This window comes from Crocodylus siamensis, chromosome 4 (assembly GCF_052110815.1).
Source record: "Crocodylus siamensis isolate JL-2025a chromosome 4, ASM5211081v1, whole genome shotgun sequence".
Taxonomy (NCBI): Eukaryota; Metazoa; Chordata; order Crocodylia; family Crocodylidae; genus Crocodylus; species Crocodylus siamensis.
The window spans coordinates 168,820,252-168,846,876 of NC_143398.1; the positions used below are offsets into that span (position 1 = coordinate 168,820,252).

Here is a 26,625-nt window from a genome sequence, read left to right on the forward strand (position 1 = left end):
AAATAGAACAGTTGCATCATCAAAATGTAGAGTATGTACAGAAGGTTCAAGGAGGTTAGGGGGAGGTTAGATCACATTTAAAATGGCCACCCAATTAACTTAGCTCACTCAGATGCACACTTAACATTTACATCCCCATTTAGGTCCAAATGTGAATGGTACAGAAGTTCAGGAAGGTTAGATCAGTCTAAAAATGGCCAGCCCAATCTAAATTACCTGTACCTTGGAGGTAATCTAACTTAGATCAGGTTCAGCAAGACCAATCTAACTGAACTTTTGTATAGTTCCCAGTGCAGCCCTAGGAAACCCTAGTCTCTCACCCTGCTCAGATGGACAAGCCCCACATTGCAGACCAGCCACCCCCATCCCCCTCAAGCCTGCCAACCCCCACATCTTGCAAGCCACTCCCATTTTTACTAGCATTCACTGGTGCTGGGAGCCAAGGAAGTAAGTTGGGGTGAGGGGAAAGGCAGTTGAGATGGGGAGATTGGTTTGCCAGGGGAGGCTGTTAATCTAAGGGTTGGGGATCAGAAGGCTAAAAATAGCCCCTGGTCCCAGTGCAGGGGAAGAACCCCCTCACCCCTCCCCAAGCCCCCTGCAAATCCTGCTTGCCTCCTGCCCCCACCCCCATTCCCAATTTACCTTAGATTGGGTGGCCTTTTTAAACTGATCTAACCTCCCCCAAACTCCCCAAGTATCTGTACATACCCCTAGGAAACAAGACCACCTCTTGCAGCATTGCAGGAAAAATGAACTGCACTGCAGAACATGGTCTTCATTTCTTCTGTTACAGGTCATGGTCCACAGGCCTGTTGCCTCCTTGTTATATTTCTGTTTCATTCTTTGTAACCTGACCTGTCCCAGAGTCCTCTGAAAAGATTTCTTGTTTAAGTTCTGTTCTGGATCCCTGCATGATACAAGCATTCAACTGTTTGAGAATAAACACTGTTTAGCAACGAAGACCACATTCACCCTGATTGCACAGTGGAAACAGAGCAATTGAGACCTAGATTAAATAAGATTTTTACTCTAAGTTGCTTCTGAAACTAAGGATAGTTTTATACTAGTGTGACTCTAGTGATGACTTAGTGGAAGCATTTGCTCATTTTTAAAACAAACTAGCAACTTTGTGTCCTATAGATAATTCCAGTGAATAACTTCTGTAAAATGGAATATATGCCAGAACAAATACATTTTAGATGAATACTGCAGAATATCACTGAAATGTAAAATGTGAACTGGCATATACTGTCAGGCAACTGTAGGATTTTCACTGACCTAACAATATCAAATGCATGATTAATGCTATCGTTCTCTCATATAATTATAATAACAACTCCTAATGCTCCTTAAAAATCCTCCATTGCATGTAGTTTCAAGAAAGCCTCCAAGGACTTCACAGGATAGTTTGATATGTGCTAGCATATCCTATTGCTGAAGGAATTATTTCCTAATTGTCTCTAGTTTGTATTTTTAGACCTACTTTGCCTTCCTGCTGCTTTTCTGAAGATGGAGATTCTGGTAGCTCACCATCCTTATTATTTCTTCTGCTGGTACTGTTGGTGGTCTTTCTTGCTGCTTTTTTAAATTTGACACCTTGGAAAGAAGACATTGTCACTTTATAAAGTGCCTCCACCTTTCACCCTGAAGAATTTCCTAATGGTTTATAGCCTTTCTATTCTAGATTAGTACTTGATATGTGCTTGTAGTATCCTCTCATTTTTGCTGTATCTGAAGTAGGACCATGGTATCTTTTGTGACCTACTGCATAACTGACCATTATGGAAGTCCAAAATCAACTGCAAGCTCAAGGTTGCTATGATGTTTCTTAAAAGGTATTAAAGAGAAATCCTCTATGCAGTGAACTTAATGCCATTGTTAAATTATAATCCAGCAAGGAATGCTCTATCTTTAATAATTCTTTGCATTTACAAAGTCAGGTCTATTAATTACAGTAGGAAAGTTCCCTGTAGACACCATCACCTTTGGGTCAGGCTCACAGTACTTTTCATCTGTAAATGCTGGGACATTTTCCAAAGGGTGATTAAGCATCGTTATTTCTGTGTCATGGACAGGGCAATAGAATGGAGAATTGGTTTGTCTGTTGTGGGGCAGATGAGTGACAAAGCAGAAATCAGACTTTAGGTTTCTTAACTCCCAGCCCCCTGGACAGCCCTCAAGTGAGATAAGGTAAAACAAGCTTACTTTGTTTCCAGGCATATTCTGCAGCTTTGGGAGCTGTCAGCATGGCGAAAGGGTGCATTGAGAGGTTGAAAGGGTGAATCCAGTGACCCTAGAAGGACAACAGCATTCACATGTTAATATATGGTCTGGACCAGCCTGCTGCCAGAGGTGGTTCAAGCACCTACTTTGAACACCTTCAAGAGAAATTTGGATGTTTATCTTGCTGGGATCCTATGACCCCTGCTGACCTTGGGGCAGGGGGCTGGACTCGATGATCTTCTGAGGTCCCTTCCGGCCCTAATGTCTATGAAATTTGAAATATTTGGCATGTGCTGTTTCAAGTAACTAAAAATTGTTTGTGTTTACTGTTTCCCAGAGCATTATTATGAATCACTGGTATTTTCCCTTTATTCCAAATTGATTATTTTTACCTTTTCCACCATCTCTCCCTCTTCTATTTGCCTGTCACGTTGCATTCACTGTGTTAGTTCACTTGCGTATTTCCTTCCCAGAACCACCCATCCTAGCCTTCAAACAAGCAACGAACCTCTCCAACTTCATCACCAGAAGCAAACTTCCTACGGCCTAAAACACACTGAATGGATCCACACCATGCCATTGATGCAAAAAGCGGTTCGTTTCTTTGGAGGCTTGCAAACAAATCTCAGGCACACACTATTAGCAGCACAAAAGGTATATTTGCAAATAGGGTCGGAGCAGAGCCAAAGGACTCAGATTACTCCGCCCTCTGAGGAAATCCGCAGCTGGCATTATATCTCTTTCCTCCCGGGCACGTGTGCAGAAACAGGAACTCTTACAGCTCATTTCCGGTTCATACAAACATATATGTGACTACGTCACTTCATCCGTCGCATGTATATTATAATTAACTACTTAAGTATGCGGGGCAGATAGGCAAATATGCATCAGCTAATTGCGCACGCTCAGAAAGCTCTCTAGGTCACCAAGAGTTGAAATCCCACCCCCTTTCAAGGACACAGTCAGTTGAATTCCAGCTTCTGTAATCTGCATGAGAAAGACCAGTAGGAGGGAGTGATTTATCATAAGAAAAGCTAGCAAACTGGCCAAGGGGGAAAAAAAAGGTCCTTGGCAGGGTTTTTTCTTATCAGGTATGAGATGCAAACTGTGCAGTTCTAACAACACTCCATTTCTAATCATATTCTAACAATACTCCATTTACTGTGCATTTCTAACACCATGACAAGAAATGTAAAACCTGCCAACACATCTCCACCACCCCCACAATTACTACACCCCACAAGAGAGCCATCAGCATTCCTGGATCTTACACCTGCACCTCCAGAAATGTAATTGTAACTAGACTGCCAATGTGGACTCACCAGATTGGCTTGAGATACTTACCCTGGGCTAGAAACAGTGCTGGTGAACTCTGAGCAACCCCAAGGGTGGAGCAGGGGAGCCCTGCCCTGTGGAAAAGTAGAAGGCAATCAAAAGATTCATAGGATTCATAGATTGTAAGGCTGGAAGGGACCTTGGAAGATCATCAGGTCGAGCCCCCTGCACCGAGCAGGAAAGATAACTGGGGAAGGGGTTTTCAGTCCCCTCATTTGCATGGAAGGGGAATGGCCGGAGTGGGGGGCCAGCCACCCTGAGGCCTGGTTGGCCGGTTTGCAAGCCAGGGAGGGACTGCTGGAGGGGATAAAAGCAGCAGCCGAAGTGGTATGTGGGGCTGCTGACAGTGACTCCAAGGAACGATGCAGGAGGCCTAAGAAGAGCTGGGGTGAACTGACCTAGCAGAGGGAGCAGAGAGACCCCTCTGAAGAGCTTCGAAGGCCCTGGGAGAAGAAAGCAGCAGCAGTCAGCCATGCCTCCAGCCCTGCAGGAGAGAGGGAGCAGTGGCCAGGGCTTGGGGCAGAGAGCTGGTGCCCCAAGGCCCCATCACAGTGTGCTAGATGTGCTGGGCGTCCCGGAGGCTAGGGGTGGCAGTCGGCCCCCCACTCCACTGTGGAGAAGAAGCAGTGGCCAGGAGTGCAGGCAGCTTCTTGATCCGGAGCAGGGAGCTGGGCCAGTGAGTTGAGGAAACCCCTTCCCTTCCCTGGGGAAGTGGGACAGCAGCAGGCAAGGCATTGGGATCCTGAGGAGCAGCAGAGCGCCAGGATGAGGGTCCCCAGGAGCTTGGGGCACAGGCCGGTGCTTGGAGCAGGACTGGTGAGCTGGGAAGTGTGTGAGGCACCTGGCCAGTTATCTGGAGCAGGGTTTAGAGCAATGACCCCTGGGAGCTGCCTGTGCTGCAGACACTCTGCCACTGACTGCCCCAGAGGGGACTCAGTCCTGTCCCTTATTCTGCAGCTGATTGTCATCGAATGGAGTCCCTGAGCTTTGTGCTTGGGTCATGCTGATTGCTGCAGGAGCCTACTCTGTTGCTTGTTGCTTGCCTTTTTGGTTGCCACGGAGGGTCGTCCTTCAGCCTCTTTGAGGGGGTTGGGGTTCAATACAATTTGATTCCTGCAGACCAGAAGAGCCCCTGTTGCAGTCTGTCGCTTATTGGGAAGCCTGTGGGAGCTGCTGGGAGTGGTCATCTTGCTTCCTTGTGGTAGCATCTCAGCAATGGCTGAAAGCTGCCAGTTACCCGACCTGTGGTTCTTCAGTCAAGGGCTGACTAATGCACTTGGGTTTGTTTTGTGATTCTGGTTATGCCATTTAAGTTCACTTGTAAATAACCTTTCTTATTCTTGTTTTTTAAATAAAGTGTAAATAGTTAAATCAGTTAAGTGTTAGGCCTTCTTGGGACACTGGGCTGCTCTTTGGGAAGCAGGGGCCGACTGGAAAGTTAATTAGTGCTGGCTGGAAGCTCTGCCCCACTCTTGCCACACCGTCCCTAATATTGAGCAGGGGTGGCAACTGTTGGGCTGCCACCTGGATTACATAATATATCTCATCCAGTGCATCAAATGCTCTAATAGAAAATATGTAGGAAAAATCAAACAACCATGTACCAAAATGAACGCGCACCAAAAATCTATCAAAGACAAGAATACTCAAACACCGGTGGGGGCACATTTCTCACAAGAAAACCACCCTCTCTTCGATCTCTGTTCTAATCCTCAAAGGGAATTTACAAAACAACTTTCATAGACTAGCCTATGAACTTCACTGTATCAACCTACTGGATACAAAAAAATCATGGACTAAATATAGACATTGGATTTATGACATATAACCTGCCTGACATCTGACTCCCAAGGTAAACCTCCACTTTTTAACCTTTTACCTCTTTCTATCATTGTTTGGTGGTATTTCTAAGAAGGATTCTGGGCGTATGTTCATATGGAAGATGTCATACCAAGCAGCCACGTTTACTGGCTAGGTAAAGAGGCAAAATAGAATATGACTGGTTAATCTATGAGAGACTATGAAATTAGGCATCATTCTAAGCAGTAAGTATTTCTGTCACTCACTTTTTTTTACCGTTCCTCCATAACATAAAAAATGAAAAACCAAACATAGCAATGCTACACATCTCTAATTTAAGCATTTCAGGTAATATTTTCAAGTGTCTAGGTGACTTATGCTCCTAAATTCCATTTTTAATGATTTGGGCACTTAGCACCAGTTTTTAATAAGTGTCTTAGGCCAGATTTCATAGACATGCAAGCTGGAAGGGACCCCGGAGGATTATCGAGTCCAGCCCCTGAAAAAATCCTGGACCTGGGGGTCCAGCCAGGAGCCTGGGCATACACCCAGGCTTGGGCTTGTAACTCTGTGGGCCAGGAGTTGGCACACTCCACTCTAGGCCACACAGTTAAGTTAATTAGGTACCTCTCTGTGACTGAATACCTCTGAAAATTTTATTTTCAATTACATTTAAGCTAAGATTTTTAAAAGTGAATTATGATTTAAGGACATTTCAATTTTGGGGCAGAGAGGAGTGGAGTCTTGATTTAAGACATCTAAAAGGAATTGCATCTTCAGGAAGGACTGAGCACCAGTATCCTGAAAATCAGCCCCCAAGGTGGCTTACATTTTGTACCCAAAGATCCAGGCACATAAACTTATTAGTAATTTTTTAAAATTGTGACCCTTAGGGCACAGCTACATCTGGAAATGAGGCAGAGTAGCAGCTCCACACTGCATATCCTGCATAATTTCTGGGAATTAATGGGTGAGTAATCTTTCTACATGATGCTTCCAGCCCTGGCACAGAGGCTATGTAAATATACCTTTAGCCCTTTAGGGCTTTGGAAAAAATTACCCTTTAGGTTCCAAACTCAGCCAAGCACTTAAGTATATGCTCTGAAGAAAAGGAACGGATTTCACCGGGTGCCTAATTCTATGAGCTAAACTGCAGGCCAGAGGGATTCTCAAAATACCAGGCTCATCTTCCTCTGAAAACCCTGTTATCTTGGTATCAGCCAAAAATTCATTTGTCATGTTTCCAGAGACAGGGATTGCCTCAGACATCACTGCTAGGTTCAGTTTTAGAGTAAATGAAAGGGAAAAGAGCTCAGCAGTCAAAAGTGAAATCCTTCCCTGCCTGCCTGAGTCATGCCAGGAATTCTAGCAAGCAAAACCCAAATCAGTGGGAAGGAACTATGTGAAATGGCAGGATGAGAAGTTTTGGAAATTATTAGAAAACCAAACCAAACCTCTGACTCCTTTATACTGTGAAGTTTTCAGTTTGAAAGCAAACTACCAAAAGATGTCAGGGTGGCAAGGATCTTGGCCACAGGCCCCAGTGCACCAAGAAAAAGGAAGTAAAGCATTTTCAGAGTGCTGAAGGAAATGTATCATTCACAAAGTCCATAGGTTAAATGCAATCCCCACCATTCTCTTCAGAAAATGAAAAGTGAGAGACCAATGCTACTATGCTGAACATATTCCAAAATATTCCACAAACTGAACTGGGTAGAGCAGGGGTAGGTAACCCCCAGCATGAGTGCATGGCACACGAAGGTATTTAGCATGCATGCCTCAGGGCAGATGTCAGGGAAGGGGCCTAGGCTGCACTGCCATAACAAAGATCAGGCCCCTTGCGGCTCCCCCACTATCCGCCCTGGCACGCCAGCATCATACAAGTTGAGGTTGTGGGTGTTTTTGACACTGCTCAAAATCTTTGCCAACCCCTGGGATAGAGTTTCCCATATGCAGATGAGAGAATTGACCAATATGTTTGTCACTTACACACAAATACAGACAATCACCTTGCTGGGGTCGTTTGAGGCTAGACAATCACCTTGCTGGGGTCGTTTGACCCCAGTACTCTTTCCTGCCTTGGCAGTGGGTCGGACTTGATGATCTGCTCAGGTCCCTTCCGACCCTACAAACTATGAAACTATAACTATGAAGCTGTATTTGCCAGAGAGTAGTAGTAACCCCAGCCAGCTGCCAGATGGCAGTCTTTACTAACAATAAGGCCAGATATGAATAATGTCGTTTATAATAAGGGTTCCAGACATTGCTAGATACACGTAAGTGATTAATTGCAATCCAATTACAATTCCACAGCATTTTTCAAAAGTTGCTTTGGTAACATTTATTTTTAATGATACCAACTGTATGAAGCCTAAGTATTCCAACACACGCATTGTTGTAGCATACTGTTAGAGCAAACAGCGAACTTAGATATAAAAGTCAGGAATTAAAGCCTGAAAAATACTGCTTGACATGCAAGTGGATTTGTTTCACTGAAGAACTCCTAGACCCAAATTTTATCTTACAGAGATGTCTATTTTGAAAATTATAATTCCTTGATCCATTGTCAGGGGATTGTGAAAGTCACTTCCCTTGCAGATACAGTTTTGCCAGCAAAAGGCAGTGTATGAATGTAGCTATACCAACAGAAGAGACCTTCTGCCAGTTCACCTTGTATTTCTTAGGGTATTTGTGCATTTATGGGGGAGGGGGGACAGGGGATCCCAACCCTTCCATGTTGATATATAACATCTCCACTAGGAAGCCCTGCTGCCATAGCTATGAAGGCAACAGCCTAGTAATGTAGGCAGGGCCAGAAGACTTGAAGGGTCTAAGGAACATCTGTATCCCTTCTGAAATTTGGGATGCAGCCTTTCTCCCTCCTCTCCCTGGCACAAGCCTAACATGCCTCTCGTTTGCCCTAAGCCAGGGAGTAGAAGTTGCAGTTGATGGAAAAGCCAGCTACATATACTCCTTTCATGCAAGTACAGAGCTTCAGTATGCCAAAGAAATGCTACTGGTGTACAATAACTCTGCTGCTGTTGAAGCTGAATATTAAAATCCTCATCTCCTTTAGTAATGTGAAGTGTAGCTCTTGATGCTTTGATCCTATCACAGACATAAGCTATACAGTATTGGCAACTGGCTGGAAGATGTATAATTAATAGATGCCTTCCCTTTACACATGGCACCTGACACACTTTTCGTTGGGGCAGTACTGAATTTGGGCACCATCACTGCCCACCTGCTGCCAGAAGTGCCTTCTTTGAAACAGAATAGAAAACAGAGGTTCAGAAAGCTCCTAAAGGGAACTGTAAGGGTCTGATCATTTAAGAGGATGTTTAGTGATGAACACATGAGTCTCACAGAAGTCAGTGGGGTACTCATGCATTAGGCAGACAATTAAGTGCTTTACCAGCTCAGTACCTATGGGAGTGGGGCATTACCCTAATATCCTGGTCAGCTGGAGAACCAATGCCAAAAATTCCAGAAGTGCAGTGTGACCTCTTCTTTTTGTCCACTGAATAATGCTTGTGCTTCTATGCTATAGATACAGTTGCTCAGTTACTGATTAAAGAATACATTCAGATAGATTTTGTGTCTGTTGGTATCAAGAGCTGAATAGATAAAATAGACCTAATTTCTTTTTCTGTCTCTCAGCCTGGGCATTATTTTCAGCTGGTGCAGCAGAAGAAAAGCTCAGTAGAAAAATAGGCAACTCCCTCCCTCTCAGGAACAAGACCAGCTCTCTGAAGGTCAATTACACAAACATAAAAAGCGTTTGTATATTTGCCAGTCTTGTAGTGGTGCCTTGTTGTAAGGTTCAGAGATCCAGTATAAGATAGATGGAAAGAATTAAGTCAGCAGTCAACAAGAACCATTATGGCAGAAAGTGAATTGCAGTCTCAGTGGGAGAGTCTCACTGGTAACCAGTACCATATTTGCTTGACTACAAAATGACCCCCCAATAATTTGATTCTGTATATGGAAAATGTGATACATTTTTTATAATTTTCCAGGTAGAAAAGTACTGGAGGGTTGTCTTCAGTCTTCCCCTTCCCACATTGCCACAGCAGGGAAAGTAGGGTGGGGATCAGGTCCCTTACCCATCTGCTTCTTCCCCCTGCAGCCCTCCTGCCCCCCTGCCACTTGCACCCTCCAACCCCACCTTCCCAGAGCCTCTGACCCTCCCTCATCTCTGCCTCTTCCCCCCTCACCAGCTCTTCAGTTTTTGCCTCTTCTCCTTCCCATCTTCCCCCCTTTACTCTCTGATACTGCTTGATTGCTCCATCCTAGAGCACACCATACAGAAGCTCAGCCCTTGCCTAACAGCAGTGCTGGTGCTGATGACTGGCTGGGCCCAGCAATGTAGGTGCCATCGGGTCAGGCCTGGTGTTGGCACTACTGATTGGCTTGGCAAAGCAAGGAGTTTCCATTGCTCCATGCCTGGGAGAGACCCCAGCCAGAGTCAGGCACAGCTTGGCTCTGGTAGTAAGGGGGTGGGAAGGGGTTGGGGATGGGGTTGGGGAAGTGGGGCAGAAATGGCAGAGGGAAGGGGGAGCAAGCTATTGTGGGTCTGACTCTGACTCTGGCCTGGAGCCTGGATCAGGACCAGAGCTGGAGCAACCACTTGCTCCCCCTTCCACTTGATATGTGAATATAAGGTGAGGGGCTTTCTCCCCCATCCTGACTGAGGGGGGGGGGAACCTCATCTTATATTTGAGTAAATATGGTAGATAACCAAAATAATACAATGTTTTAGGTATACTTCAGTGTGGTGGTGTCATGTGGGAAAGGATAGGATATCAAGCTGATTCTCTGAGAGAAGGATGGGCCAGGGAATCATGTTAGTCTAGGACTGGAAGTTCTTATTCTGCTATAAACTCTTTGAGCCTCACTTCTCATCTGTAAACTGGTTGAAAAGACATATTGGAATGCAAAGATTCTGAGGCACTCAGCATACACTATATACAACTCATTTGATATGTTATGATCCTTTTCATCATCTTTTTACTACAATCTTGGTAGAAATCTCTTTTGAACAGTATTCTTTCCTGCCCATGGCAGGGGGTCGGACTTGATGATCTGCTCAGGTCCCTTCCGACCCTACCAACTATGAACATTTTCCATTTACAGAAGCCAAGTGTCAATAAAAACAAAACTTTTAGATGGACAATAAGTCCCCACAGCACCCCCTCCCCACTCAGCAGGGTTGCATTATGCTACAGAGCTCTGACGGCTGCAGGGACAGAAACCCTCCTTCCCCCACCGTGGCCAGGCTGCATGTGGGACTGATTTCAGAGGCTGTAACTGACTTGGGTCAGTGACAGCTGGGGGAGTGAGGCCAGTCAAGTGCTTGGGCAGAGCAAACAAGGTCTGCCTGAGGCTAGAGCAGCCCTGCACAATGCTGTCTGGGATGGCAGTGATCATGCTTTACATTGATCCTTAATGGGATCTGGCACAGACATTTGATAAAGCGCTCAAACAGAAAGTGCTTTAGATTAGGACACACCCATCCAGGATTAATTTGGAGGGAGTTCCATGATTTTTAAAGTGTTTTATGTGCCATGAATGTCTGTCCTGTTATGGCTGTAAAACACTTTCTGAGTGTAACTTCTGCACTTAGCCTCATAGTCTTCAATGTATACATTAGGGCCGTGCGAAGCTTCAGTCCCTGATTCAATTCAGCAGAGATTCACCCCGATTCGGTAACCAAATCTCCAAATCTGAATCGAATCAAAGGACCCTTTAATCTCTCTGAATCAAATCGGAACCCGCCAAATCAATTCCAATAGATTCTGAAAGATTTGGAGATTTGGACATAGACACAGCTTTAAAAACTTTTTCTACATACCTCTAGGTAGCAGGTGGCTGCGATGCTGGGGTGCTGGAGTGTCCCACAGAAGCACGGGGAATTCACCAGCATGCTCGTTAGCAGACCCAGAAGTGGACCAGAAGCACTTCCGGTCCACTTCTGCGTTTGCTGGGGAGTGTGCTCGGGGCTCCCCTTTGCCCCACCAGCTAGGTGACTTGTGCCTCCTGGGTCTGGGGGACACCCAGGGCCCCCCTGAAGCCAACTGCTGAGCCAGGGAGGTGCAGGGGGGCCCCCAGTGCACTCCCGGGCAGACCCAGAAGTGGACCAGAAGTACTTCCGATCCACCTCCGGGTTCACCACTGAGCATGTGGAGGGCCCCCTGCACTCCTGTGGGACGCTCCATGCACCCCAGCATCATAGTGATCACAAGCCACACCTGCTACCTCAGCGTATGTAGAAAAAACTTTTAAAGCTGTGTCTGTGTTTGAATCGCTGAGTCTCCAAATCAGATTCAGATTCGGCCAAATTTAATCAGGGACAGTGATCCATATCAACTAATCGAATCACTGGCCCTGATTCAGGCCAAATCTGAATCAAACAGGCCCCGCTTCACACACCCCTAGTATACATACTTAATATATAATCCCTTGTGGAATCAGGAGTTAGTCTCCAAATACAGATACAGCGTCTAGGCGACGAAGAAATATTAGGCCCACACCTACACAGGCAGCCAGGGGAGGATCCACAGGGGGTGCGGTGGTGCAGTTACATCCCCACCCTGCTTTTGATTCTTGGTTCAAACTAGGTTTAAAATCAACAGCCTGTCAGCAGCATTTCTATTCAGGCAACAGTGAGAGACTGAGTTGACTTTATGGTTTATTGTAATCTACCTAATTTCTTCTAAATACTTCATTCCGCAGATGTTAACAACTTTCCCTCCTTTTTGCTAGTCTTGATGTTCCACTTATCTAACTATCCTTCCTTTGGCTAGCTGTTCCTGGTAACATAGCTTCCTTTAACAGCCTCACAGACCGTTTTTAACTATAGCTAAAAACATTAACTCAGGTGAACGTTAACTCAGGTGTGGAAATAACCTTCAGTAAAGCACTGGATACATTGCCAAGATGCTCAAGAAAGTTAGACTGTTTTATGAATCTGAAAAAGAGGTGCACATTTAGCTGTAAGGACTACAGGATTAATGAAACAGCATTTGGATTATTTTTTGCTTTCAATATTATATAGCCCTAAGCCCCTAGCATATTAATAAAACATCTCATTTATTTTTAACTGGAGAAAAATGTGTTGCATTATATGGGATGATGTACCACATCATCTGCACTCCCCTTTTCAAAATCCTATATCTGTCCATGCAAGCAGCAGTGACAAACCTAAGCAACTGCAACTCTTCCAGCCAAACTGACATGCTGATAACTTATGAGACTCCAATTATGGACTTGATCTGGCTCCAATTCAAGTCAGGAGTTAGACTCCCATTGCTGCTGCTGCTGTTGTCAGTGTGCGAGATCAAGCCATGGTTGTGGCTGTAGTACTTGAAGTGGAGAAAAGGAGGATACCTCGATCAGAATCTGCAGGCCTCAGAGGCCCCATCAGGCCTCGATACATGGTTTGGCTATATAAATTTGGCTAGGTTTCATTTTGAGGGAAGGGAGGTACTCACTTGTATTTGTATGGTTCTGAGAGGTTTGAGGAAGTTTCTGATTCCTAACCTTGTGAAAGTTTTCTGTGGCAAGAAAAATGGGTCTATAGGCAAAGCACAGGACTGGGGCTTAGATATGCTTTCAGCTGTTAGCTCTATATGACCTTGGAAAAGTTATTTGATTCCTTCTACAATTGACCATCTGTAAGAGGGGGATAATAATACTTCCATTCTTCCACTCTGTATATTTTCATTGTAAGATCTTATTAGGTGCAAGTTTTCTTTCTCACTATTGTGTGCACAGTGTCTGGCACTACTGGGCTCCAATTTTAGATGGGACCTCCAAGCACCTCCATGATATAAACAACATAACTGCCACAGTCCTAGCAGTTTGTTCAGCTTAGCATATAGTGCACAACTGGTTTACAGTCGCAATGAAAATCTTTTAAAATAACATTTTTGTTCTCTTTTGGGCATCAAAGTAAAGAGGGAATTTACTGCACCATAATAAAAGAGAAGCGCTTTAAAGATCAGAGATGAACAGAGGTTTGAATGCCACCACCTTGTGGCCATCTTCCCTGGTCCTGAACAGATGACTTTTAGACTGGTGGAAAGGAGATTATATAGGTATTTTTAAAAAGGAACAGACAACACAGATTAGGTAACTCCACCCGATCAGGAATGAACCAGGCTAAAATTCTACTGGCATAAGTTGTACCCATTTAGGAAGGGGTGGCAATTATTTTGGCTGGAGGGCTACTTAACTTTTGGTGAGCTGTCGAAGGCTGCAAGGGTAGCCATGCCCCTTGACAGGTGTGCTGCCCCTTGATTGCCATCTTGGGACCAGAAGTCCTGCCCCTAACCCCTGACCTTTGCCACCAGAAGTCCCTCCCCTTGTCCCCCAGAAGTACTCCTTCTGAGAGGGGGGTTTGCCAACTTGGAACTGGAAAAAAAATTCAAATTATATACTAAAAATCAAACATCTACTATAACATATTTTTGTTTTATTTCAGAAAAATATATTGCTCCGGATTTACATATGTTTGCATAGTGTATGTAGAGGCAATTGCATAATAGCTCAAAATAAGGTCTTAATCTTCTTTACTGTGTGTGAGGGGAGTATGTGGGATGTAGGGTGTGTGGGGGATGTGTGTGTGTGGTGGGGGGGTGAAGAGGGTCTGGGGGGATTGAGAAGGGATGTGGTGGGGTGGGGAGGGTATGGAGTGTGTGAGGGGGGATGTGGGCCCCCACCATGAGCCTGCCCCCCTCCTCCCACCATGGCACATAGCCAGTGCAGCAGGTGGTGGGCCCTAAGGGTGCTCATGGCCCACAGCAGGCAGAGTGGCTCCAGCTGAGTCCCAGGAACTGCACATTGTGGCACAGAGCCAGCCTGGCCCAGCACACTGGCACCTTTGAGCCAGGCCAGGCTAGCTCTATGTCAGCACATGGGGCTCCCAGCACTGCAGGCAGGAGCCGCATGCCATCGGGTCAGGCCTGGACAGGCTGGCTCTGTGCCTCCACGTGGGGCTTCCAGCACTCTGGTGAGGAGCTGCACATGGAGGCAAAAGCCAGCCCGGCCCAGCCCAAAGGCACATGGCTCCCAGCTGCAGTGCCAGGAGCCCCACATGCTGGCATGGAGCTAGCCCGGGTTGGCATGAAGGCACACACTCCTTGCTGCAGTGCCAGAAGTCCCACATGCTGGCACAAAGCCAGCCTGGCCCAGTCCAATGGTATGTGGCTTCCAGAAGGAGTGCTGGGAACTGCATGTGGCAGCACAGAGCCTGCCCAGCCTGATCATGTGTGGCTGCCTGCAGCTCCCAGCTGGAGTGCCAGAAGCCATTGAAAGTTGCATGCCATTGGGCTGGGATGACTCCATGGGTGGCTCCTAGCTTCAGTGCCAGGAGCCCCACAGAGGCAGAGGCACAGAGCTGGCCCTGTCCAATGGCATGCAACATCTGAAAGCCTGTACCTCCCACTGGCTTTCAGAGGGACAGCTGCAGGCCAGTAATAATTGTCTTTTGGAGGGACCCCGTGGGCTGGATAGAATCATAAAAAGCTGGGGTTGGAAGGGACCTCAGGAGGTCATCTACTCCAACCCCCTGCTCAAAGCAGGACCATCCCCAACTAGATTATCCCATCCAAAGCTTTGTCTAGCTAGGTCTTAAAAACCTCCAAGGATGGAGCTTCCACGACCTCTCTGGGTAACCTGTTCCAGTGTTTTACTACCCTCCTAATGAGAAAATTCTTCCTAATATTTAACCTAAACTTCCCTTGTTGCAACTTGAGACCGTTGCTCCTTGTTCTGTCATCTGCCACCACTACAAACAGTCCAGCTCCATCTTCTTTTGAACGTCCCTTCAGGTACTTCAAGGCTACTGTTAAGTCCCATCTCTGTCTTCTCTTCCGTAGGCTAAATAAACCCAGTTTCCTCAGTCTTTCCTCATAAGTCATGTGCCCTAACCCACTCACCATTTTTATTGCCTTCTACTGGACTTTCTCCAATTTCTCTACATCCTTTCTGTAGTGGGGGGCCAAAAACTGGTAACAGTACTCCAGATGTGGCCTCACCAGTGCTGAATAGAGGGGAAGTCCCTTGACTTACTGGCATCACACCTACCAATGCAGCCCAGTATGCTGTTAGCCTTCTTGGAAACAAGAGCACACTGGTGGCTCATATTCAGCTTATTGTCCACTGTAACCCCCAGGTCCTTTTCTGCAGAGCTGCTGCCCAGGCAGTCACCCCCCAGCCTGTACTGGTGTATGGGATTGTTCTGTCCTAAGTGCAGGACTTTGCATTTGTCCTTGTTGAACCTCATGAGATTCCTTTTGGCCCAATCCTCCAATTTTTTATGTCACTCTGAATCCTAGCCCTACCCTCCAGTGTGTCTACTACTCCCCCCAGCTTGGTGTCATCTGCAAACTTGCTGAGGGTGTGCTCTATGCCATCTTCCGGGTTGCACTTTGGCGGCCTAGATCTGGCCCACGGGCTGTATTTTGCCTGCCCCTGCATTTAGGTGTTATCTGTCTACTTCCATACTGGAAGAGTCATTTACTAAAGGCACATAGGTTATTATTACCTGCTGCCCCACCACCATAATGGCATGGCATAGCAATAGTCATCTACTGTATATATTTACTGTGGTCTAGCTTCATGTCTGTCCATTCCTGATCCTGCTGTAATTCATGTGTAAATTTTACTGTAGTTTATGTATTGTTTTTCCATTCCCAATGATGCCATCTGGTTCAAAATTATGTGGAGTGGAAACTTTTCTGAACAAAAGTCAGAGGAAGACAAATGCCTTCACAAGATTCACTAGTTGGAATGCTGTGCAAGGTCCTGTCTATTCTAGAGCTAGCTTTTCCAGGCATATTATTGATCTTATTCACCTAACTAAGAACAAAATATTATCTTTGGAGACTTTGGTAATCAATCAGTAATAGCCAACCAGATACACTGCAGCAGGTCTGTGCATTTACTCCAAGATTTAATTTAATATTTTACTTGATTGATAAACAGAGAATCTGAGTCCACCACTGAGGCACTCCTGCACAACAGGATAAGGAATTCTGACTAGACCTGCTCCCTGTGGCATTTTAACTTTGTAGCTATTATTTGTTTATCTGTATTTTGCAGTTTGCAGAGTTGTCCATATCATCACTGAGGAAAAATAATGAGGCAACATTTTCAAAACATTTGGCCATTTTAAAAAACATAGGCTGCCTACAGCAAAGCAACCAGACCAAGGAATGCAAACTGTTCGTCAGGGGGGCACAGAAGGGAATTGGTGAGTATTTATTCACCAAGGCGCCCCCGGGGGTTACAAGAAATAATGGCCACAAGCTAGAAGAGAGCAGATTTAGATTGGATATTAGGAGGAACTTCTTCACAGTTCGAGTGGCCAAGGTCTCGAACGGGCTCCCAAGGGAGGTGGTGCTCTCCCCTACCCTGGGGGTATTCAAGAGAAGGTTGGATGTGTATCTAGCTGGGGTAATGTAGGCCCAGCACTCTTTCCTGCTTATGCAGGGGGTCGGACTCGATGATCTATTGAGGTCCCTTCCGACCCTAGCATCTATGAATCTATGAATCTGTTAGGCTTGATTCTGCCAAGTGTTTAGTAATCTGCCCCAAACCAGTAACACACTTTGTTATGCATCTTCCAAAGCATATAAATGGTGTCATTGCACTAACCTAAGTACAAAGCATTTGCCAGTACAACTAGAACCCCCTAGCAAAGGCACAACTAACAATCACAAAAAAGTACTTTTTTGCTGATGTGAGACTGCATTTACATGGAGGAGAGGTATGCTGAAAAAGCTGTGTCAGTTAGGGGGTGTGATTTTTTTTTTTAATCTATAGTGGCAATACTTTGTCTTATAGACCTGGCCATTGATGTCACTGGAATTACTCACATGCTTAAAGTTAAAAACATGCTTAAATTCTTTGCTGGATTGCAACCAGGGAGTTTTGTGCTTGGCTGGAGCAAGCCTTTTGAGACTAGAGATTAGAACTGTGATTGGTTCTGGAACATGATCTCTTTGGTCACTACTCTGCCATACCTCAAAGTCTACATCTATCTTCTAAATGCCCTCTATATCCTCCCACTTCACATTAGTCCTTATAAGCATTTAAGGCAAAAAACGATCCATGAAGAAGACTCATCTATAAAAGATCTGCAGACTCCATGCAAGAGGGAAGTGGTCTGAAGAACTGTAGGAAGAACCAGGCCAAAGATGAAGCACTGCAGACATGGGAAGAAGTCTGTTACTAAGAATATAAGAAAGTAGATCTGAAATGGTAGCTGTATTTTTCTCTCTTTCTTTTTTTAAAAAACCTCTTTAGTAGCTGCCTGGAACAGAGTGAGTGGCTTTCTGGAACAGAGTGTGGGTGATAGGATTTTACTCCTGGAATCCAGCAAGATTCCAGGAAGAGACTGCCCTTTAACATAAACCCATATTACTGGTATATCTCCAGCAAACACAAAGTTAGGTCACTGAAGTAGAAAAGAGCTAGTGGCATCTTCAAAGCAATGTGGTCTATTTCACTGCATGTTCATGGATGTTTGTAATGTACTGCATAAAACTTATCAATGTGATACTGTGTTAATTCTCCTCCACCTTTTCTGCCAGAGTCACTACTGTTCTAATACAGGACAAGCAGTATAAACAACAGCTGTTAGCAGTACAGACCCAGAGGATGACCTCCAAGCAACTAGATCAAGAAAACTGTATGATCTTGCCAGTATTTTAATATGTGATAGATATGTAAAGGATGGTAGGAAAGCTTGTTGAATTAAACCCATTTTATTTCATTAAAAAGAAATAAATGGCATTGGTAAACTGTCATTTAATAGAAGTTGTATTATAGTAGCACAAAATCCGTAACTAAAGTCAAGGCCTTACTGCTAGGTGATTATATACATGCACAGGGGTGATGGTAAACTTATTGGAACCTTATCAACTTATCTAAATAGAATGAGGGTGGGAGGACAAGTGACTAGCCCAATTCTGAGTAGGTAAGCACCAGAGCTAGGAATTGCAGCCAGGTCATCGCACTTCTACTCTAGTGCCCTAACCACTGGAGTACACTGCTGGTGATTTTTTTTTAGCTCTCAACTCAGTTCTTTCACTGTGATCTTTATAAAAGATACTAACACATCAGCAAACAACTCACTTTTTCAGAGTGCTGCCAGTGTGTGGCTGAGGGTGCAGTGCTGTAAATCTCAAAGATCTCTTCAATAGGGATGCTGTTCTGTGAAAACAGAAGGGGGTTTAGCTCTTGGAGAGGTTTTCTTTTCTTTTCTTTGTTTTTTTTAAATAAAATCCAACTGATGCTCCATCTTAGTGAGATCCAGAAAAATTTTGACTTCTTCAGTATCATCATGTGCTCAATATGACATGCCTTTCTAGTGTTGCTAATATAGCTAAGATGTACCTCGTGCTATTTGTTTCTATTATCTCTTATTATAGAAAAGATACAGTGAACAGAGTCAGATCTAATCATATGCCTAAAATATATCATTAAATAGATAGCAAGAAAAGCCCAGTAGAAGAGCATTCTGCTAAATGGGATCTAACACCAGTCTGTGTTAGATGAAGCTATCATTACCATTGATATTTTTCTTTGTTATTTTTTATGTCAGGTCTTTATAAAATAAGAAATTTACCTACCTATTCTGTATAAGGCTTTCTATTTTTTGTTTTGCATTTACTGCATCTCAGATTAATAGTATTTTAAAAAAATACAATGCATGCTGTATGTAAATTAACTATCAAACAGATACATGGCACATGTAATATAATTGAATTAAACTGGGAAGCTGTTGTAGAACAAAAGGTTTTACAACCGTGATCACTTCCTTACCATTAATATTCCAGCATATGAAGATAAAATCATAGCTTCTCTCTCAATTCGGTTGGGATACATGTATCTCCTGTGAACTGGTAAATTCCTGTGCAGGATAATCAGGGGAATGTGAATAAACAGTTAGTCTGATTTATTTAATCAGTGATAGATACTGGACCTGAATCATAGCTTCATTACTTCAGTTTCACACTAGTGTAATACCAATGCAGGAACTTGGCCCTAGCCTTTTCATACCTACTTTTTCCCTTTTGTCGAAGGAGTTTTGTTTTCTGACTCATTTAGCCATAGTAGAGCAACACTGATGGCTAAGTCGTAATGAGCCTGAAAATAGAAAAGAACCTTAAATGTAACAACATGCAGTAAAATGTGAAATACAATCACATGCTGGGTATACTCGTCAGGTGACCTCCTTACCCCCAAACCCTGTTTCTTGTGGTACCTTATTGTTGGGAGGTTGAAAAGGCACCATAAATTACCTCCAAAATAGGACATGTGTCTTAAATTAAGCATGCCTGCATGCAGATATGTTTGGGTATGTATCAGATTTATATCAGTATGAGCAATAGCATGAAACTAGGAGTCATGAGAGACAGAACTGAGTGCAGAATTCAGCTATGATTTACTTGGCAAACATCTGGCAGCTACTTAATTTCTTTGCCTTGCTTTTCCTGGCTATAAAATACAAGTAAAATAGATCTTTTTCACAGGTGGGTTCTGAGGTTGATCTGTTAATGATGTGAGAAGCACTTTCAGGTCCATGGATGCAGAAGGCTGCATGACCCCAATTCAGCACAGCATTTAAACATGAGCTTAACTTTTTTGATTTTGGCATGATTTAAGCACATGAGCAAAGTTAAGCATGTGCTTCACTGAAGCAAGGCTGCAAACACAACTTTACAATATGAAACTTTATTATGGCATCATATCATAAAGTTAACATACTTAGGTCACCATCTTGCCAAGAGCATCCTTCGGCAGTGTCTGACATCTAAGAAAAACCCTTTTCATTGCAATGCCTAAGAATGGTCATATTCACTCAAATAGTGCTGCACCCAGCAAGCCCATACTGGCCGAACACAGGGCAGTGTTTAAAGGACGCTGCCAGGATGAAAATCTAAATACTGTGTTCCTGCCACAGTCACAAATGGCATCTACTGTTATTATAATAAAAAAAAAGTTAGCAAAATCATGTCATTTTCCAATGTGTTTGCTTTGTACAGCACCATGCCATGAAGAAAGGGGTAGCCCATAGCTACAGTGCATCCTAGCCCCACTGAAGTCAATAGGAGTTTTTCCACTGACATTAATTAACAGGGCCAGAATTTCACCCTGAGCTAGCATAGTGTACTTATTTGTCTTCTGAGTACTTCACAAACATGACTGAACTACTCTCATCCCATGAATGTAAGGGCAATTTAATAATTTAATGATAGATGGGACAATTTATGATCATCTAGTTTGATCTCCACTATCACTATGCTAAAGCATGTTACCCAGTAATTCCTGCATCAAGACAAAGTAGTAGATAAATAAATCCTCAGTTGTGGATATAATTTGGGAAAGGAGTTACTGGCCCTGTTTGTGCTACTAAGGGTGTATCTACATGCATGACTAAATTTAGTGTACATTAAGTGATTTTTGGCAGCTGTCTACACATGCAGAGACTTGGCCCTAAAGTTAGTGCCAAGTCTCTGCAGCCCTGCCATGTGTCCCTATTGGCTTGGAAGACCCAGCACTAAAATGAATGCTGGGTTGCATCTACACATGCATTAATGAGATTTAACTAATCGCGCCTAAATTTGATACCTGCACTTGCCTCAAACTTAGATTATTCATCTTAACTTTTCCTTAGCTTTCCCATCTAGGTTACCCCTATGTACCACTGAAAGTCAGCTGAATGTTGGCTTTGAAGCTGTTACCCTGACTTATTAAATACAACTGATCCCAAGATATTTTCTTTCCTCTAAATCAAAGTTTTTTGTTTCCAAATATTAATACTAAGCTATTTAACTGCACTAAATTAGGCACCCTTCAGATATCTCATTAACCCAGGAATAAAGAAAGCAGGATTAGAATAAGGAGACATCTGGTTACCATGTCATCTAGAAAGGTAGGCTGCCTTCTTCCTTCTGGGTCAAATTCAATTTCCTGAAGTCTGATGCCAACATAATCTCCCCTTAAAGCAAGAGAGCACCTTTGAATTACAAGCAGTTATAGGTAACCTAGTGCAAAAGAGGATGGAGCAGAAATATCTTAAAAGCTAGTGTAAAATTAGAGCTGTTTATTGCAATTCCAGGCCCATGGATTTACCAAGGAGTCCAGCTGAAGCTGTGAAAGCCTGCTGTGAAAAGCCTTCTTATTTTTGCTTTTGTGGCACTTTCAGCTGCCCTAATTCCTCAGAGAGTTAGAAGTAAAAGGAGAAAGGCAAGTGCAAACAAAGTGTTAAAAATAAAGTCCTACTTGGGATTGCTTCTTTTAGGTCCTGGTTTTACTGCAGTACATGCAGCAAGAGCACAGCAGGGATTTCACTGTAAAACCACCAGCCTGAAAGTGTTGTTCCATTTATTCTTGGTTTTCTTTTTCATGAAGGGCCTGATTCTATAACCTGTTGCTCAGACTTAATAGTACTTACTCATGGAAGAAGCCCTAGTGAAGTCAAATGTGGGACTCATACTGAACATAATAGAAGCTAAATTAAACCCTGAAAAAGCTGTCTGTTGGATGGAGCCCAGTATACTTTAGATATACAAATACAAGACTCTCCTGTATGAGGTACAGGGGCAGACTTGTTCACATAGCAGTAATAGCTGGCTGGACCATACAGGGAGGTTCATACCATATGCTATCCATAAGGACTCTCTCTTCCTTCCTCCACTGACAGAATAAGTTCAGAAAGGAAAGGCTAAGGATATATGTATGTTATCCTTTAATATGTGTGTGGGTACATCTACATGTGCCATTAATGTGCAGCAATAAACTCCAGAGCTTCAGAGTGTAATACTCCCAGGTATGTGTTTAATGCCTGGAATTACAGTACATTGAGCTGGGGCAGAGCAGCTCTGGCTGGCAGGGGACCCGAGGGGTCAGCCTGCCAGCCTGGGGCAGCCCCCTGCCCAGCTCAACATGCTACAGAGGGACTGGCTAAGGTGTAAGTGTGCTTCAGTGCAAGGCTAGCCAGCAGACAGCCCCAACACTGAAGCACCCTTATGGCCCCGCCACATGGGCCTGTGTCTATGTGTGCACTGCTGCAGAATTTTTACTGCACAGCAGGATAGCACTTGTATTTTCAAGTACTTTTATTTACAAGTACTATGCTGCTATGGAGTAAATTAGTTTACTCCAGCCTAATAGGGGTGCACACATAAATGCTGAGATATTTACTGTGCAGCTAATTAGTCTACTACAAACATCTTGTGCAGCTGCACCAAATATGTCATTAAAAAAACCCTTTATATTCACTGAAGTACAGCATGAGAAGCAAATAAGAATCAGTACTTACAAGAGTTTTCCAACTTCTTTTATCAGGCGTTTTCTTTCTGTCTGTTTTCTTTCCATGTGTTTTCTAGCTGTCTGGAAATCTGCCATAACTCAAACTGCTTACTAAAATCCAGCATAAAAGTTGAGAGAAACAGAAGCATGTGTCATTTTGTGCACAAGTAACAATGACTGAACCAAAGCCATAAACAAATTAGCATAATATATTTAAAAACTCCTGCAAAACATAGGCAATGCAGAAGTGGCAGAATAATGTACAAGTTGGGTTGTAATGGGAAAGGAGAGTGGACATATTGAAGTACTGTATTGTGTTGAGTCTCATCACCTCTTCCAAACTTTTAATGGTTTGAGTATTCACCCTGCCTCCCCCTCCCCAAAAAGGGCAAATAGTGGCAACTCCTAAGTGATGTGGCTGGAGAGGTAGGTTATTTTTGTTGCAGATCACTGTAAATTGGAAGAAGAGAAGGCTGGAGAAGAAGAGGTTATGGCAAGCTAGCTTGGGGATAAGGACGCAGGCACTAGTTTTGACAAGTGTAACAGGGAACCTGAACCCTGTTACTAGGAACCATGTCCTTTAAGGGCACAGCAAGACAGCAGACGGGGTTAAAAGCTGAGCCTGGGTGCCTGGTCAGTTGATTGGGGCGTCAGGTGACCGGAGGAGAGCTCAGGCCAGAACTATATAAACCCTGGTTTGAGGTGGTCAAAGGGGGCCGGCTGAGAGGGTGTGCTCCTGAGAATTTCCAGAAAGGATGCGGCAGCTCTTCAAGGGAAAGCAGCAGATGGTGGGATGCAGAGAGAGAACCATGGAACTGTAGATTGCCTTCTTTACCTTTATTTTGTTATAGCCTAGGGGCTTACTGTTCATGTTGCATTTGTAAACTGGTGATTTATGGCTGAGGCTGTAGGGGAGGAGGAGGAGGCCTCGTTAGTGTTCATGGGGTGCAGCTGCAGAGGGGCTGGAGAGCCCAGCACCAGAGGGGCACAGCAGACAAGGGCCAGGGGCCTAGTTTGGGACTAAGTTTGGGACTAAGGCCTTAAAGCCTGACACAGTAGGTCTGGGCTAAAGGGGCTAGCCACATAAAAAGGGATAAGGCTGAATGGGCCAAAGCACAACAGAGTCTGGGAAAACTGTATAGGGCCACGAGCCCAGAGCATACTAAGAGACTAGAGCCTCAGAGCCTGACCCTATCTAGTGGGTCTAGGCTAGTGGGCCTAGTTAGAGAGAAAGGGGCAGAAGTTGAGTAGGCTGAAGTCCCCACAGAGACATACAGCTCACACCTGAGAGGCATGGGGCATGTTAAGGGAAGGTCAGAGCATGCAGTTAGCCTTTAAGACAAAAGCCCCCCCACCTTGGTGAGTGAGAGCATAGATCTCACCTGGGAAGCCCTGGTACAACCTCCTCTTCAAGAACCAAGGAACATCAAGTCATGGCAGACAAGAAGGGAGTTTGTTCCCAGAGGAAAACTGAGATATCAAGGGAGTTTGGGGTGCCTTTGTAGGCTTTAAAATGCTGCTGCAGATGCTACCCTGTTGTTAGAAATGGAGTATTGTTAGAAATGCACAGCTTGCATCTTGCACCTTATAAGAAAGAAACACTGCCAAGGACTTTTTTCCTTGCCCAGCCTTGCCACAGCTCTTCTTATACCAAATCGCAGACTCTCCCCCAGCTTCTCCCTAGCCTTTCTCATGCAGATTACAGAAGCTGGAATTCAACTGACTGTGTCCTTGAAAGGGGGGGGTTTAAACTCTTGGTGACCTATAGTAGTCTCTGAGCATGCTCAATTAGCTGATGCATATTTACCTCTCCGCCCTGCATACTTAAGTAGTTAATTATAATGTACATGCGATATATGTAGTGATGTAACCACATGTATGCTTGTATGAAACGGAAGTGAGCTGTAAGAGTTCCTGTTTCTGCACACGTGCCCAGGAGGAAAAAGATAAATACAGCCTGCAAAAATTCCTTGGTGGGCTCAGAGTAATCTGAGTTTTTGACTCTGCTCTGACCCTATTTGCAAATATACCTTTTGTGCCATCTAATGAGTGTGTGTCTGTGATTTTAGTGGCCTCCAGAGAAACGAACCGCTTTTAAGCATCACTGTTACCACAAGGTAATACACTATTGAAAACAAGTCAAATGACACACTTTGATCTCTCTAAAAGTCATTAGTTTTCATAATTTACAAGACTACAAATGCACACTTGGATGTGGAGTGAGATGGCTCTCTGTATGTTTTTCTAAAGTGCCCATCACCATTGTACATAGGTCCCAAAAGAATCATTAATAGGGATGAAAACCTCCAGAACCAGCATATAACCATTAAAGTTCTCCGATGCCAGTGCAGGTGTTTGCAGTAATATATTAGAAGTAGCCCAGTAGTGGTTCTTGTAAATGGTTAGGGGCCAGACCCTCAGAGAGTATGTCAGTGTAGCTCCATTGACATGGATAGTGCATAGATGATTTACATCAGCTGAGGCTTTGGCCTTAACTTTATAATTACAGCTTTTTTTATTCATTTAAGGGCAGGGGTGCCAAAGCGGTTCCTTGGGGAAGGATGTACATTGGGATGTACGCTTCCAAAGAAGTGACTTTGAAAGCTAATTGAAAGTCACAGCCTGTCTTTCTGCCATTCAGGTGCTACTCAGAAAGGTGATAATTATGTACACGCTAAGAAAAATGACTATGCACTTAACAATCCCATCAACTATTCTGTATAAGGTCTTGTTACACACATGCACATGCACATGCACAGAGTATATGAGAAATAGTCCATTACCTGTATCAGACCCTTTTTAGAGCCTTAAAATGATTATTAAATAGATCTTGGCTTGAGCATTTCTGTTTCCTGGTATCTGGAGGATGGAATTCACTCTCGATGCTGCTGTTCCCTCTGTGTCTGCAGCTGAGACTGCGACTGAGGGAAATTAGGCTACTGCTTCACATTAAACTAAAGCTTCCTCCTGTTGCTTGGAAACAATGCTGCTGAACTGAAAGAAATAAAAAACCCTGTGCTCTGGGGTTAGGCTCCTGGCCTGGAGTTTAAGCGATCCTTTTACACGTTGAGGAATTGGGTTTCCAAGCATCTGCATTGCTGGTCTGAAACATTGATGGCTGGATGACAAGAGAGGTGGATTTAATCTTTTGTGAAAGTAGCTACCTATAGTAAGCAAGAATGGGGGGTTTAAAGAGGATGGTTAACAGGGACAAAATCCTGGACACATTGAACAAATGGCAAAACTCTTATTGGAGCCAGTGTTTTCTTCCTGGTAACTAAGGCTAGCATTGTGGGCTGTGCTGTTAGCTACTTGCTGCTTGGCCTAGTTTACCAGTATATTTGCACTCATACTAGGAAGAATTTGAAAAACAAACAAATCTCAAGACAATCTACAAAATGCCCTCCTTGCTACCTACCAAAATCCAGTAATGATATACTTCGCATATGGCCAGTGTCAACAACAAATCATTAAACCAGGTAGGTAAAAAGCAAGGCAGATGGAGTTTATATTTTGGGAAGTGTTATCGTTTGCAATTTGTAACATAAGACTAGATTTGGAATGACTCCTCCTAAATATTGTAAACAGCAATTGATGTAGAACCTGATTATAGGACTTGATTATGATGTTGTCTCTGCTACAAAGCTGTTGTGATGGCCTCAAGAAATGCAGTTTACAAGTCCTCTTAATGTCATATAATTTAGTTAACTTCTGGGAAATCTCCTCTGATTTCACTTCTCCTAATGTCATTCAATTTCATTCCCAAGCCAAGTAATTGACTTTTTCAAGAGATTCTTTTATTGTAGGTGGTGTCAGTGCTAGTATGGAACTGGGTTAGGCAGCCAGTGTCTGCTTCTGTTTGACTCTTGCTGTAATTCCATTGTCTTTGATGAAGATGCTTCTCTCATACACATGCTTTAAGAGAATCAGTGCTGAAGTGAT

General features: G+C 43.9%; 1 protein-coding gene across 1 annotated transcript; it reads right to left on the bottom strand.

Annotated features, from left to right (window-relative positions):
* Positions 1-659: 659 nt before the first annotated feature.
* Positions 660-25,577, bottom strand: C4H2orf80 (chromosome 4 C2orf80 homolog). The gene is made up of 9 exons (XM_090041224.1): positions 25,467-25,577; positions 24,066-24,216; positions 22,694-22,794; positions 21,289-21,370; positions 19,433-19,515; positions 19,192-19,279; positions 18,502-18,579; positions 2,206-2,293; positions 660-1,596 (listed from the first exon to the last, which is right to left on the bottom strand). The coding sequence occupies exons 3-9, from the start codon at positions 22,777-22,779 to the stop codon at positions 1,451-1,453; spliced, it is 651 nt and encodes a 216-aa protein (XP_089897350.1). The 5' UTR covers positions 22,780-22,794; positions 24,066-24,216; positions 25,467-25,577; the 3' UTR covers positions 660-1,450.
* Between the last annotated feature and the right edge of the window lie 1,048 nt (positions 25,578-26,625).

Bases quoted from the DNA above. Each gene is read 5' to 3' on its own strand.
- C4H2orf80 (XM_090041224.1), bottom strand. From the start codon at position 22,779: ATGGCAGATTTCCAGACAGCTAGAAAACACATGGAAAGAAAACAGACA. The intron at 19,280-19,432 runs GTAGGTATGAAA...TATCCTGCACAG, and splicing joins CCTTCGACAAAAGGGAAAAA to GAATTTACCAGTTCACAGGA. The intron at 1,597-2,205 runs GTAAGCTTGTTT...CTTCTTTCCAAG, and splicing joins AGAATATGCCTGGAAACAAA to GTGTCAAATTTAAAAAAGCA.